This window comes from Vombatus ursinus, unplaced genomic scaffold, assembly GCF_900497805.2.
Source record: "Vombatus ursinus unplaced genomic scaffold, bare-nosed wombat genome assembly UNPS02014830.1, whole genome shotgun sequence".
Classification (NCBI taxonomy): Eukaryota; Metazoa; Chordata; class Mammalia; order Diprotodontia; family Vombatidae; genus Vombatus; species Vombatus ursinus.
Window position 1 is genome coordinate 45875196 of NW_020954608.1, and position 16146 is coordinate 45891341.

At 34.4% G+C, this 16146-nt stretch overlaps 1 protein-coding gene across 10 annotated transcripts in view; it reads right to left on the reverse strand.

The window, feature by feature from the left end:
- PLEKHA5 (pleckstrin homology domain containing A5) overlaps positions 1-16146 on the reverse strand; it is a 182910-nt gene that overhangs the window by 42324 nt on the left and 124440 nt on the right. For 6 of the 10 annotated variants that reach the window (XM_027838661.1, XM_027838658.1, XM_027838659.1 and 3 more), the window contains 4 exons: positions 15118-15583; positions 13407-13490; positions 8467-8586; positions 7606-7659 (listed from right to left, as the gene is read on the reverse strand). In XM_027838661.1, the coding sequence (XP_027694462.1) occupies positions 7606-7659; positions 8467-8586; positions 13407-13490; positions 15118-15583 (724 nt within the window). The remainder of the gene's footprint in view (positions 1-7605; positions 7660-8466; positions 8587-13406; positions 13491-15117; positions 15584-16146) is intronic. The other 4 variants (XM_027838662.1, XM_027838665.1, XM_027838660.1 and 1 more) reach the window with 3 other exon arrangements.

Below are 16146 nucleotides of genomic sequence, written 5' to 3' on the forward strand. Positions count from 1 at the left end.
CCTTACTTGCTGGTACAGTTGGGGTCTTAGCGCCGAGTTCTCAATCATAGTGTGAACCATGGTGATTAAAGGTTCATTCTCTTTCATCTATTTCAAATCAGGAGGAGCATACAGCAAACATCAGTTTACAGCATGGCTAGATTTGAAAGACGACACTGTAAATATAGCCTCTACTTGAATGTCTTCCTAACAGTGCAGTAAGTCACACCCAAGTGTTAAAAGATTATAAGGATAAAAAGCATTTTAACTAAGTAACAAATGACATGAAATTTCTAATAACAATCTATTATAAAAGCTGTATTATTTTCTAATGTAAACTTGATAACTGCATTTAAGTTCCATAAAAGTGTACAAAGGAAAGTAAATTATAATAAATCAAAGTACCTATCAACTTAAAAGGAAAAATAAGTAATTATAAATAATTCAATATCATGCTATTAAAATAAGTTTCAAATATTTATAATGGAAGACAGGAAAAAGCCAGTTTTCAGTTCACTACAAATAAATGTGTTCTTCTGCGTAACTTACTGTCTAGAGTAACACATTACTTAATTGGTCTATTTTGATTCAATATACTATGCAATATATGTATTCTGTAAGAAAACATATAAAACATGCATTTCAAGGATAAATCTGCATGCATATATATGTTGCTTTACTAATTTAACTTAATTTTAAAACTAAAATCTGCAATATATGCATTAAATCTTAAGGTACAAGTCTTTAAAACTGCTACAATTTTATCAGTCGCATGTTTAAAATAGTTACCAATGTTTAATGCTAATAAAATTTATTTTTGTTGAACAGAGTATGAATCATCAATTAGCTTCATTTTAAATACTGATGAAAAGTTTCCTTCAACCTAGGAATTTTGAGATTTATGTTAGAAAATCAAACCAATTCAAATCTCAATTCTGCTTTAAAGTTTAGGTCAAGCAAGTTTTAGATCTTCAGGTACAATATCCTGTATATGTGTTTGCTTCTAGAATGTAAAGCTGTATTAATGTGAAGACCAAGATCAATGTGAATTAAAAATAATGACTTACTTAAATACAAAAAGGTGTATTTTGAAGTTATAATGATATATTTATATATTTATATGGGTTTAGTTTCATCATTATCTTCCTCTATGAATGGACCTGCCACAAAAACGATTATCTGGACGCTCCAAATGCGGCTTGGAAGTGACTTTTTTTGGGGGGGGGCAGGGGTAAGCTTATGCAAGCAAAGTGCATGTTCCAGTGGTTTTGATAGAGAGGAAGGACTTTCCAGTAGAATGAAATGAATGCTGAATGCTTTATTTCTGTTGAATGATGATCAAGGTGGTTAAGGCTGGAAAGATTTATCAATAAAATCATGGTTCCGTGATGTAACAGAATAGAATTTTTTCTGGGCAAAAGCTTTTCTATATACAAAAATTCAAATTTTCCTTTTCTATCTTCTAGCCCATAAAGGAATGCTAGTGATTCTATAGCAGTTGTGACAATCATATAACCAACTTAAAAAAAAATTACACAGCTTCAATATTGATATCCATTTGCTTTGATCTAGCAATTCCACTACTAGGTCTATATCCCAAAGAATTCAAAGAAAAGAGGAAAGGATCTATTTGTACAAAAAATATTTCTAGCAGGTCTTTCTGTGGTGGCAAAGAACTGGAAATCAAAGGATGTCCATCAATTGGTGAATGGCTGAACAAACTGTGGTATAAGAAATGATGAGCAAGATGGTTTCAGAAAATCCTGGGAAGACTTATATGAACTGATGCAAAGTGAAGTGAACAGAATCAGAAGGATATTATATACAAAAAAAGCAATTTTCTAAGGATGATCAACTGTGAAAGATTTAGGGCTTCTGATCAAGATAATGATCTAAGACAATTCCAAAGAACCCATGACAAAAAATGCTATCCATTCCCAGAGAGAGAACTGATGAACTCTGAATGCAGCCGGAAGCATACTTTTAAAATTTTTTCTTTCTTTTTTTCTTTCTTTTTTTTTTTTTGGTCTATATTTTCTTTCACAACATGGCTAATATAGAAATGTTTTATATGACTTCACATGTATAATCAATATAAAATCGCTTGCTTTCTCAAGGAGGATGGTGGGATAGGAGGGGGGGCAGAGAATTTGGAACTCAAAATTTAAAAAAATGCAATGTCAAAGAATTTTTACATGTAATTGGAAAATAAAAATATATTGAAAAATATTGATATCAGTTTGATATTTTCATATCAAATTGATATTCTTATACCACAATACTTACATCTCTGTTGAATGCAATTAATATCACTACTCTTCTGTTTTTCTTAGAAAATAAACAATTTTCCAATGCTAATTCCTCTAAAAAATTAATCCTACTTCCAATAGGATATTAATGCCTTTAGCTAAAACAACCTGATAGGCAAAAGAAATCAAGCTAGATAGTATCCTTCTCAGGTTTAAGAAGGGATAATGGAACAATGTTACACAGAGGAGAAATGAAAGGAAAAAGACACTGGTATAGCTGGGTCTTAAAAATAGACTTGAGAGTCAGAGGAGGAATGATATAGCAAAACCACAAAAACTGCTAACTGAGGGATCATCCAATTGTTGTTTGTCCTTTGTTTTCGAAGAGGACAATGACAGCACAGGTCTTGATTTCTCTGTAAATTGGATTAAAGTGAGGCAAAGTTGCTGTCTTCAGCTTCACTCTCTCTTCCAGTCACTGAAGTTCAGTGGCAAGACAAAAGTCAGGATGAATGACAAAGGCACTGGGAATGAATGGATGACCTTGGTATCTCTGATGTCTGACCAAACTCTTAAGTGCTCCACAGCACCGGTTTCAGCCACTTTCATTGCTGTTGGAACAAACTGTTCTCATTTGCCCATTCTGCTGGGGGAAGTCTTCACATGTTTGGGTTAGATATTTCCCTACCTCACCAGTGGATTTGAGACCTGCTGCTTATCCTCAACCTGGTTTAGGGTAAGCATCCAAGACGTAACAGAGAAACCTCTTAGACATATCAAAGAGATAACAACTACTTCCTTCTGGTGAATCATGTAGGCATAAATGAGAAATTACTAATGGTCATGATGAATTAGGCAAGAAACTGAAGACCCTAACGGTACAATTTTTCTTCAAAAAGGCAAAGGATAAAAAAGGGAAAAATTAATTTGGGAGATTAACAGCTTCTAAGAAGGTTGCATCTGAGAACAGATTTGGATTTCTTGATCAGTTTATAATATGGGAGTGAAAGGCCAGAGAAGGAATATATCAGCAAAAAGCTGTTAAAGACATATTTAACATATTGTCTTACAAATCAAATCACAAGAGTCTAAACCAAGAAGGATTGGAGAGGGAATGGACTGCCTAGGTATATTCTCCAAATTAAAAACTATAGAGAGTAGACACAAAGAATAGCAGCTGACAGAGCAAAAAAGTCATAGAAGACAAAAATCAATAAAGGAGCCAGTAGTAAAACCCATGGCTTCAAGTGTCCATACATGAATGTTCAAAGTTTAGACAACAAACATGATGATCCTAATGCAAGGGGGCAAAATTACCCTTATAGGTTTCATTGTTACTTGGGAACAAACCCATGATTTAAAAATGAGTCTGGATGGGCATTGTTCATTCAAAAGAAATAGGATATGGAAATGGGGAGAGGAGGGAGATGAGGGAGAGTATTGTCTACTTTTCCTTTTTTTTTTTTGTGAGGCAACCGGGGTTAAGTGGCTTGCCCAAGGTCACACAAGTGTCAAGTGTTTGGTCTGAGGCCGGATCTGAACTCAGGTCCTCCTGACTTCAGGGCCAGTGCTCTATCCATTGTGCCACCTAGCTGCCCTGAGAGTATTGTCTACTGAGAAGCTATACTCATGCAAGGAAATTCAAGAACCAAAAGAAAGGAGTATTATGGAGAATTTTTCAGTAAAGGACAAAGAGGAAAAATAGAAGGTTTTTAAAAAAAATTACTGCACTAGGTGGTGCAGTGGATAGAGCACCAGCCCTGAATTCAGTAGGACCTGAGTTCAAATCCGACCTCAGACACATAACACTTACTAGCTGTGTGACCCTGGGCAAGTCACTTAACCCCACTGCCTAGCCAAAACAAAAAATAAAAAACAAAAAAAATTACTGCAGTATACTACAGACCATCTGATCAGAAAGAGGAAGTAGATGAGAATGGCAAACATCACAGGTATGTCAAAGAGACATAATATTGTAGTGATGGGGGAACTTTAATTACCTAGGTTTCTTCTGGAACTCTGTCAAAAGCAGGGCAGCTAATTACTTCTTGATTTGCCTTAAAGATCATCCTTCAAAAGAATAAATGCTTCTTCATTCAAATAGGTGCAGGTATACGCTGTATGAGAAGGGATGGCCAGGGATGCAGTGTCTTGGGAGAAGCCTTGTTTCTCTGAGTGGCAGAATGCAGAGGGTATACGAGAGGGGAAGGTTTAAGATGAAGGAAAGTTTGGTAACAACAGAAAAGAGGTTCCAAGGAGCATAATAAAAGGAGCAAACTCATATGGATTGGGAATTAAGAGTAAAATTTGGGTGCCAGATATGATAGTGATGCCATTATTACAAATAGATAACTTAAGGGGTAGATTTTTTTATTAAATTATTTTGATTTATCAACAATTACTTCCATAAGCTCTTGAGTTTTAAATTTTTCTCCCCCTCCCTCCCTAAGATGGCGCACAATCTTATATAGGCTATACAAATACATTCCTATTAAATATATTTTCACATTAGTGATGTTGTAAGTAAGAATTAGAACCACTAGGAGGAACCCCCAGAAAGAGGAAACAAAACACAACAGAAGAAAAAATAGCAAATAGTATGCTTTGATCTGCATTCAAACTCCATAGTTCTTTCTTTGGATGCGCGTAGCATTTTCCATCATGAGGCCTTTGGAGATGTCTTAGATCCTTGTATTGCTGAGAAGAGCGAAGTCTATCAATTAGGGGTTTTTTTTTAAGGAAAGATGGTGTTCTGTTTGATATACTTAAATTGTGATGCCAATTATATTTCCAGGTAAAAATTTCTAGCACGTAGCAAGAATTGGAGCTCTGGCTAGCTGTAATATTTAATGTAAAGAGAGTGGGATTCACGGAAGACAAAGACAGAAAATGCCCTTATATATCAACATAGTAACAGAAGATATTTTTGTGATACCAAAGAACTAGGAAAAAAAAATAGTGTCCAACAATTGAGAGATGGTTAAAAATATGTGGTACATAAAACTACATATGAACAATTCAGAGAAGTATGGAAAGACTTAAGTGAAGTGATACAAAGTAAGCAGAACATGGGGAAAAAAACCCCCCACAAGCACTGACTACAGTAATATAAAAGGGAAAAAGTGACCGCTGTCTAATTACAATGACCAAGCTTGGACCCAGGAAAGAACTGAGAAAATATACCTTCCTTTTTTCACTGGAGAAGTGGACAACTACAAAGGCGGAATGCTTCCTATACTGTTAGACACAACGGGGTGGTTGTCAAAAAAAATTTTTTTCCTTTCAAAGTCTTTGTTAAAAGGGAAGCGTCACTGAGGAGAGGAGGGATATATCCAGAAATTAATGTGAACTACAAAAAGACATCAATAAAACAAGTGAGGGAAAAATAATGCAATTTAGTCACAAAGATATGAGTTTAGATCCCAGATCTGCTTGTATGACCTTGGGCAAATCACTGTTTCTAAATTTTAAGATTGTAGGGTCCTGTAGATATTTGGAAGTTATCCACATAAAGAAGATAACTAAAGCCATGGAAGCAGAGGAGATTGCTAAGGAAGAGATTGTTATCATTTGAAACTAACTTGAAGGGAAGTCTCTAGTGGAGTGCTTATGCAACTACCTTCAGTTCTGTTCAACATTTTTAACAAATATTATGCTTATTAAATTTGCTGGTGACAAAGCTGAGAGATAGTTAACATTTTCAGTGACAGTTTAAGGATCCAAAATGATTTTGGCAGGCTATGATCTGAATGTAATTTAGAGATAAATATATGTTATGGTCATAAAAATATCAACTTCACAAGTATAAGATGGAGAGACAATATTATTGTCAAGATGTAAGCATGGCCAGACAGTTCATATAAAAAAGACTGGGGGAAGGGGTGTTTGGTGGGGAAGGGAGGGCGGTCTTAGTACTGCAGTATGATCTGCATATTCAACGATTCATATTGAATTATCAGCTGATATGATAACCAAAAATTGTAATATGACCGTAGGCTATGGCAAGTAAGGCACAGTGCCTACAATGAAGGAGGTGATATTCCCAATGTACTTTGCCCTGGTCAGAGATTTGCAAATGTGAAAATATAGAATGAGAAGAAAAAGATTAAAGATTTAGGTTTAATTTACCACTTAAATGATCTCAAGATTACTTTAAGTATATATCCCTACTACTACCACTGTCTTAAAAACTGCCTCTAGTTTTTTCCATGTTTAATTGTTATTTTAAAATAAAATTTATTCTGGACTTTAAATCTTTTCTCTATGCAGAATATTAAGCGAACGTTTTTATTTCCCCTTTATGTCATTTTCCTTAGCTAATATTCTTACCAATACATTCTTAGAATGCTGACACTACAGTTAAATTTCAAGAGCATCAGCCCCCAAACTGAGAATTTTAGTAGCAAATATAAGAAATACTATTTTAAACCATTCTGATTGGTAAATAACAGTTTTTACCATAACAAAATTTCATAGTAAGAAATCATTAAAAATTAGCAAAATTATTAGGTATAAAATATTCTTTTTGTTTCTTGCGGTACAAAACACTTCATTAAATAAATTAACTTATTTTGTTCTAAATGGAACAACATAACTAAATGCATGACTTTCTCCAGATTACTTTTTGCAAATACTTCATTGCTTTTGATAAAACACCTTGAAATTTAAGATATTAAAAAATAAGGTTAGTGCAACCTTCAGCTCACCCTCTAATAAAAATGTATTCCTTGAAAGTTTATGCTAAAACAAATTTAATGTTTGAAAATGTACCAAAACATAAATACTTTAATATCCTTAATATTTAAATGTACTCAATAATGAATTTGAGCACTGCCAGTAAAGTATATAGGAGACCCTCCTTGTGACAATCCTTATTTTCTTCTATTGCCTTCGTTTTGGTTAAGTAAGGGCTGATACAAAACCACCTGCTAAGGTGAAGAAGGGGAGATGGGGTAGTGGGTGGCTAAACAATGATGATTCTATATACCTCATTCTAAAACAGATTAAATTGGGGATGAGGAAATAACAGAAAAAAAAAAGGAAGTAACAGAAGGTACTCTTCTCAAAAACATTCCATATATATTCCAAATTATTAGAGGTTCCTTTTAGTAAGTTCCGTTTAGAGGCAATTATCTTTTAGAACATTTATTCTTTTTTTAAAGGAATATTCTAAGATTCTATTAGTGGAATAGACCTTGGGAACCTAATCCTTCCTAAAACGCCACTTAAAATTCTGAGGGTCTCCTAAATTATTTTATTTCAGTAGGAATTTGAGATTCATGGTATTAAGTAGAACTATCCTAAAATGCTTCTAACATATACCCTACATTCAAAATGTCATAATCACTAATAAACAAAAAAATTCCAGAAATCCCACCTGATGATCCAAGTATAGGGTGTTCTTTTGAAGATGATGTGAAAGAATCTCATTCTAGTAGATGCCAGTCAAGCAGAAAAAGGACAGGGACAGAAGGTCAGGACAGAAGCCATAAAAAGGACAATTTTTGAAAACAGGAAAATGACTAGTTTACTTTTTTATTAAAACCACAGCACATCATCATTTTCATACAGGTTTACACGTATATTGTATAATGTGCAAGATGTGACATGCAATTTAATAATTATTAAAATTGAAATTACTAAATAAACATATAAAGTGAACAAGAAAAATGTTGAGTCCAATTAATAAGCTATCAGTTTTAAGTTTCAATTGGTAAATGTAAATTCTTTTCTGAAATACGTTACTCCTTAAACACATGTCCATGAAAAATTTCCATTACTTTTCTCAATCAAAAGAAAAGGCTATGAACCCTTTGAGAATTTAGCCACATAATAATGTACTTTTGATCAAAAATAATTTACACCCTGAAGTGGAAAGATGAAATAGTAGAAGGTACTACTATTTAAGAATTTTTGCAGCCAACACTTTCCTTTCTAATCACTGTAGTACCTCTCCTTTGTAAAATCAGATATGGATATAAAATAGTACATCTATCAAGTCTATTATTAAATGTCAATTTAGAAAGTCTGATTTGTATCTTATTTGTATTTTGTTTTGGTGTAGCATTAATAAATCAACTGGCCTCAGAGCTCAAAAGGTTAATAGCAGGATATGATATGTTTAACGCAATGATAGCATTATGCTTGACAACAATTGCAATGTAGAAACTGTGATTAATAAGTGGTTCAAAATTAGTGATGATGACAGGTGATACATATTAATTACTTCATAGCTGACCTTTGGACAGTGAGCCTCAAGTTTGAGTTGCATGAGCTGTGCTAATGTATTTTCCCGGATACTACTCAGTTCAGCTTGCTGCCGTCTCAGCTTTATTAGCAGCAGTGTGAGCTCCTCTGGCTGAAGGAGTGTAATTTAAGAATCCAAATAGTGGAAAACATTAATTATTGTTTTAAATGACAGTTATTCATACCAAGATTTCTTGGCAAGTTTTCTTTGGTGGTTAAACAGGCTGAAACATCAATCATAGCACCTAGATAATATAGGTCTTACTTAAGTGCATATATAATTATAGAAATAATAGAAATAGCATCATTTTTGGAGTTATCAAAAATACCATTATAAAAGAGTATCATAAACTTCACCCACAAAAGCTCTCTTCTCAAAGCAATGGAAAGGGCATTTGAATATTACAGGCATTGAGAAAATACAGGCGTACAATGAAAATTACAAAGACTTGTAGTAAGGATGGGCTAAGCATCGAGCTGAATATAAAAGGCTTAGTTCACTCTATTAAAGATTTCCAGTAAGACAATGTCTAGTTCAGTGGAAGGAACTCCGGGTTTAAGGCCCTGGGCTCAACTCTTGTCTCTGACACTTTCTGCCTGTGTGACTTTGGGAAAGTCACTTAAAAGCCATGGGCTTTATAGTTTCTTCATTTGTATAAACGAGGGAGTTAGACTAAATATGACTGAGAGACTCCTTTAAGTTCTAGGTCTGTAATACTATAAACAATAATGATATCAAAACGTTTCTGATAACAGAATAGTTCCTGAGTGATTAAAAAAATTATTTTACAGAGTAGAAGGCAAATGAAAAGGTAAAATTGAGATTTAACACTTTGAGGGAAAGATTTTGATTTGATTAAAATCAACTAGACCTACTAATTATTTCCTTGTTACATTTTTAACATCCTTGATTAATTCTTCTACATTTCCCAAAATTAATATTCTAATGATCTTTAAAGTGAAAATATTGCCTTTCACAGGCAGAAGTACTCAGTGCAAGTATGTATGTTATCATGTACATACATGGAAAATGTAAGATTTGCCTTTACATAAAGAAGAGTAAATACTTCTCTTCATACATACATAGATGGAACATTTTATCAGGAGCCCCCAAGGGACCATTCTCATACTGTTTTTCTCTCAGAGCAAGAAGATATAATACTTGGCAGTAGGATAATGATTTAACTTAGTGATTCTCAAGCTACACTATGATTTATTAAAAAAAAAATACCTAGGGTAGACCAGACAAAGAATATTCTCTCTTATCTTAGGATACTTTTGTATCTTGTAGAAACAATTTGTGAAAAATTTTGCAGAATACACATGGGTTTCCAGCAGTAGCACAGAATTTTCTGTTCAAGTTCTTCTTTTGATTTTTGATGTCAAACATGATTTTTTCTTATGTTTCTTTTTACTATTTATTCTCTACTCAAAAACAGTTCTTTGAGGATAATCATTTCCAGATATTTGGAATATCATTGAGAATTAACAACTTCTGATGGGAAAAATGCCTATGAAGATAAAGTTGGCAAAGTTCCTCACATAACAAAGAGGGAATTTCCAAAATCTTAGTGAAGTTTTAAGCTTTAATAGTGTACCAAGTACACAGTTTTAAGCTTTAAATGCTTAAAAATGCACTAAGGCTTTTGGGAGACAGTATATATTCTTCTGAACCAATGTATTCCTTTAAATATCCATATATACTACAGAATCCCAAAGTAACGTTGCAAGGACTGTTGGGATCTTTCATATCTTAGGATAATCTACAGGTTATGAAAATCTTGCCAGTAAGAAAATAAGTAAGGAAGGGTATGAGATTCTGATATTAAAAGAACAAAGAAAAAAGGAAAGGGGTCAGTAAATAATTTTGGAATAAGAAGTAAAGGGAAGTATCTTAAGACATATGAGGAACACTCTGTTCAGCTAAAAAGATGAAAAACAAACTAAACTTTGATGAAAAGTTTAGTCCCATACAAAATTTAATTAAATGATAACATTCAAGTCAAAGCCAAAAGAAATTCTTATTAGAAAAACAACTGTTGGTAAATCATTTTATCTTAAATGCCCACCAGAGGGAGCACGAAGCATTAACTTCAATAAACGGGTAACGTAGAAACAGGAAAACCATGTATCAAAACATCAGAAAATCACAGAACTGAAAAACGTAGGGTCTTTCAAGAGCATTTAGAAAGGAAGAGACCAAGGCTCACATAAATACGTTTACACAAAAAGTAAATATTAGAAATAGGGTTCAAAATTAGGTTGGTTGTTAACGGTATTTAGAGTAGGAAAGATGACGAATAAAACAATAAAGAATTCTTCAATCAACACTGGAAAGCTTTAGATAAAGCTTATGATAAGGCAGGGCATTTTGACGTGCTATTTTTAACACCAATCATTTATAAGGGCCCCTCGATTACTCAAGAACGTGAATTCTGCCCTCACCCCCACCCCATGGTCCTTCCTTCAAAAGTGATACCCATGACCTTGCAACTTGTGAGAGGAGTAAGAACACATACGCTGTTTGTCCAAGATGTAATCAGTTTAGGAGGAGCTATGTACTATTTACTTGGCTAACCACAGCATGGGGTTTTCATCAAGGCAGTGAGTGTGGTATGCTGGGCTTAGTCTCAAAGAGATTGGGTTTCAGTCCTGATTGTAACCACTACCTAGACATGTAACTTCAAGCAAGTTAGCATCTCTTTCTAGGTCTCAGCTGTCTTATCTTTAAACCGAGGAAGTTGAACAAGATAATCTCAAGGTTCCTCCACACTCAACTAAAAAAAGAAAAAAGCATGATTCTGTCAGTTTTGACAAATAAAATGCTTTATCTTAGCATATAAAACATTAAACAGCTTAAAATTTAGTGCTTTGAGAAAAGCATTGACAGCTGCAGACAGTAGGATGAAGAGTGGAAAAGGAATTTAAATGATGAAAAATTATTTATTTTGAACAAAATTGTAACTAGCAGAAAATTCACATTTTCAAAGAAATCGATATGTATGCTGAATATTAAAGCTCCTTAAACAATGTAGTTTTTGCAATTATTGAATAAAAAAATGAAATCGGGACAGCTAGGTGGCGCAGTGGCCTGAAGCACCGGCCCTGAAGTCAGGAGTACCTGAGTTCAAATCCCACCTCTGACAGATAACACTCCCTAGCTGTGTGACAGTGGGCAAGTCACTTAACCCCAATTACCTCACCCCCCTCCCCCAAAAAAGAAAGAAATCATTTATTTGTCTTCTAGGATAGCGGATTGATGAATTTTGGGTTGTGAATGGGAAAAACCTTGGGTAATATAAAGATAAACATATAATATATATGTAGATATGCATTTTTGGAGACTTCAAAATTTTTCATGGCACTTTTTTTTTTGGGAGGCAATTGAGGTTAACTGACTTGCCCAGGGTCACATAGCTGGTCTCTTGAGGCCAGATTTGAACTCAGGTCCTCCCAACTCCAGGGCCAGTGCTTGATACTTTTCACTTTCAAAGCTAATTAATGTGATTTTTGTCAGAAGTAGTCCAGCAGAAAGCAAATAGTTTATTGCTAAGTAAATAAGTCCAAGTGAGTAACCTGAGTCATATATCCATTAAATGGTTTGCCAAGGGTCACAAAGCTTCTTCTAAGTGTCAGAGGTAGGATTTGAATTCAATAATAATAACAACAATAAAAAATAAACAGTTAACATTTACATAGTATTTATGGTATGCAAAGCCACATAAAATAATAAATATTACTTGATCCTCACAACAATCCTGGGAGGTAGGTGCTATTTATGTCCATTTTAGAGATGATGAAACTGAGGCAGACAGGGGCTAACCAAGTCACTCAGGGTAACATAGCTTGTTAAGCGTCTGATGCTGGGTTTGAAGTTGGGTCTTCCTGACTCTGGGTCCAGTGTTTTATCCATTGAGTCACTTAGTCATCTCTTTAATCTAAGGCCAACACTCTATCCACTATCTCAAAATTCCTTCACATATAATAAATATTATTTCTATTATGGATAATATGTATCTCTGTAAAAATCCCCCATTCCAAAATTTAACATTGTGTTGTGCTTAAATTTTGTGCATGTTTAAATCTTGCACATTAACGATGCGCGTAACACAAATGAAATTATTACAGTGGAATACTTATTTTGCTTTTATACATAGTCCTTACTATATAAACACATTTTTCTATTATAGATATGAAGCATACTTCATTTCTGTGGGAAGCATGGCTGTGTAGTGGATAGACAGCAAGCCCCAGAGTAAGTAAGACCTGGGTTCAAACCCCACTTCTAACATACATGAAGTGTGTGGCCCTGGGCAAGTCACTTAATCTCTTAGCGTCCAAGGCAATCCTCACTCCAAGACTACAAATGAAAGAGCAATAGCTGATATACATCGATAGTTTCCTTACTGGGTGTTGCTACATCAATTGCAAGTCTCTCTGGAACCCTCAATCCCAAATTAACCCTGTCCTTGCAATTCCATATTATACTTTATCAATATAAAATATATATGCATAATTCATATAAGCAGACTTGTGAAATACTACACAAAGCAGTAATACTGATTTCTATTTTTGGCTTGTGGAATCTGTCTTATTACTTTATATCTTTAAAGGTGATAAAATCAGTCTAACAGCATGTAGCTAAAGTTCATGATTGTTGAAGACTATATACCTAGATATTTAAATATAAACATCTTGAATTCCAGTTTTGTACTCATGAGTCACATACTTAAAATATCATCCAATATATGACAAGATAATTCATTATTCAAAATAATTTACTATTCTTCCCTAAAAGTAACTATTTTGTGTTGCAATACATCTCTATGAATGAAAAAAAAAAAGAAAGAAAGTAAAATTAATGCCATCTGCACTTTGTTCTTACATATCATCCTTAGATAGAATATGATGTGCCAAAAAATTTTAGCTCACCGTCTTGCCTTGGAGGCTTTGGGGATTAACTGGCTGTAAAGTCAAGCCTGCCGGCATCGACCTTCGATCAGGTACAAAAACATGCTAGAGAAATAAAGGAACAATATAACCCCTGTGTTGAGTCGTGTATATGTGGGGGTTTTGGGGGGGAAAGGGGGGGGGGCGCAGAGGGTGTCAAGGTCAAGGTCAGTCACTCAAAATGTTAAGTAGAGTTACACTGTAAAAACATTTTAAATTACTCATAGTGCTGGTGAAAGGAGCCAGATACTAAGCCAACTTTTGCTAATTTAAAACACAGATGGCTCAACACAGGCTAATTCTACCACTTTTATTTAGTATAAGGATTATGGTTTGGTGGGATTTTTGGTGCAGACATTTAGTCTGCTGGAACTGGACAGAAACCGCTAATTCATCTCATACAGGCTGCTGAAACACCAGATAGTTAAGTTCTGCTTAGCAGTGCAAAGAACATGGAGATCTATGATATAGTATGAACTTAGAACAGATTAATCTTATTTAACATGATTTAACCCAAGAGAAAATTAATCAGCTTTATCAAAGAAAGATTTATTGATAAAAATACAATAGAATGAAATGTGAAAATATTATGAAATCTTCTGGGAGCTACTTTTTATTTTTAAATGAACAAGAAAACGTTTAATGTTCAAAAGTGGCAAAGGCCAAATCAAAATCAGAATCAGATATTTTTAAAAACTGTGAAATTCTGATTATGACTTGGATTAGGGGAGACTGCTTGGTGCAGCATACTCTGACTTATGGTATGAATATATTTGTGAAATAATGAGCTTTACTATAGTGGAATTCTATTGCAGCTCTTGAATCTTAAAAGATCAACTGAAAGCAAAAATACTAAACTTTGACTACTTAAAAAGGTAATTACTTATGTTGGTAGCAACATTTTCAAAATATTATATAGTAGTGAAACCCATGCATTTCAACGATATTCAATGTGATCAATAAGTGGAGGTTAATCACTATAAATTCTGTGCAGACAGGGACCATTTTCACTTTTATCTTTTTATCTCTGACATCTCTTGCTGAGTTTTGGGTGCCATAATTTTAAGAGGGACCTCATCCACAAACTGGAGTGTGCCCAGGTGATTATGTTCAAAATGACATCTTACAAGGAACAGTTGAATTAGTGGAGATGTTTAACCTGAAGGAAAGATGACTTAGAGGTTATGAGAGTTATCTTCAAACATATGAAGGGCTGTTATTTTGAAGAGGAAATAGAAATAGAATTATTTTGAGTTGGAACTCACAGGGGAAAAGACATGTGTCCCACTATTTACTGTGGTGACGTGCCAGCCAAAGAAAAGGTTCAATGGGAGAGGAGCAAGTAGGAAAACCTAGAGAGGGCAACTGCGGAAATCTGGAACTGCATTTATGGCTGACAAAGATTCTCTCCAAGAAATCTGGGGAGGATTTCTGCAAGGCCAATGATTCATGTATTATTGCTCAGAGAAAATCATGAAATATTCATTCTCCAAAGAGCTTTCCTTGTGATCCTAGGGGATGAAAATTTCTACCCTGGGTTTTGATACTGATCGTGGAACTTCAAAAAAAGTAAATAACTTTTCTCTTAAACTTCTAACACCTGAACTTTAACAAAAGCAATAGAAACTATACATACAAATAAAACCTAGCATTTATAAGTTAGAGAATTAGATATATACTTTGAATATTTTACCTTGGGGTGATGTGTTCGGTGTCTGCGCTCCACTGTTAAATCTCCTCTCTGTATCGGTGAAGAGACTTCTGATCTATAAGTTCGCTGAGGAGAATATCCCTGAAAAGCAGCTATTGAACCATGGGAAGGTGATGTGGGAATAGAGTGCATTGCTTGGTCAGAAATGTTAATCATAGTTTTAGGGCTGCTTAAAGTGCCATGTCTAGTGAGAGTACTTTGCTTATTGTAGAACTGACGCTGCTGCCACTCATAGAGCTGCCACATTGTGTCATCTCTCATGGATCTCCGCTTTTCTTCTGTTGGTGGTCCCACTGTCCTGTCATGAGCCGATGGTGTGATGCTGCATATGCTCTCAGGTCTTGTCTTGCTATTTCTTGGGAGAGTTCTGTAGCCTTCAGGATAGCGAGGAACAACATGGGCTCTGTGGCTTGGCATATTTCTTGGTAATGTCTGGTAGGATATCACACTGAAAAAAAAATTTAAGGATGACAGAGCTAATCTACAAATTGGAATGGATTAATATTTCTTCAATAACTTCAACTTTGTTACTAGGTATAAGACTACAAAACTGAAATACCAAAGAAAAATTTAAAATTACAACTAAAAATTCATTTTAATCGAATCAGCAATATCCTATAACTTACTTCTACCTATAACTACAAACAACATTTTTAAAAAGTCTTACGGATGTTTTATTTTTCATAACATAAACATTTACAGGATATTCCAACTTTGTGAGAAGCCTCTTGTAATAAAGTAAAATAGTTAAGTAAGACTAATAACATAGTGCCCTCATATGAAAGGGAATGCATCATTTCCCATTTGTAGCACCCCCTCTTACAGCTCTTTTAAAAAAGTGATCAAAATCTATTTCCTCTCCTCCCCACCCCCGGAAAAAAAGAAAAATAAATTTCTTGTAATAAATATGCAGAGTCAAGCAAAACACCCCTGAAATTTGCCCACAGATGTTAAGGACCTTTGATTAGAATATTAGTTCATGCTTGTCTTTTTTCTGCAACAGTATAGGAT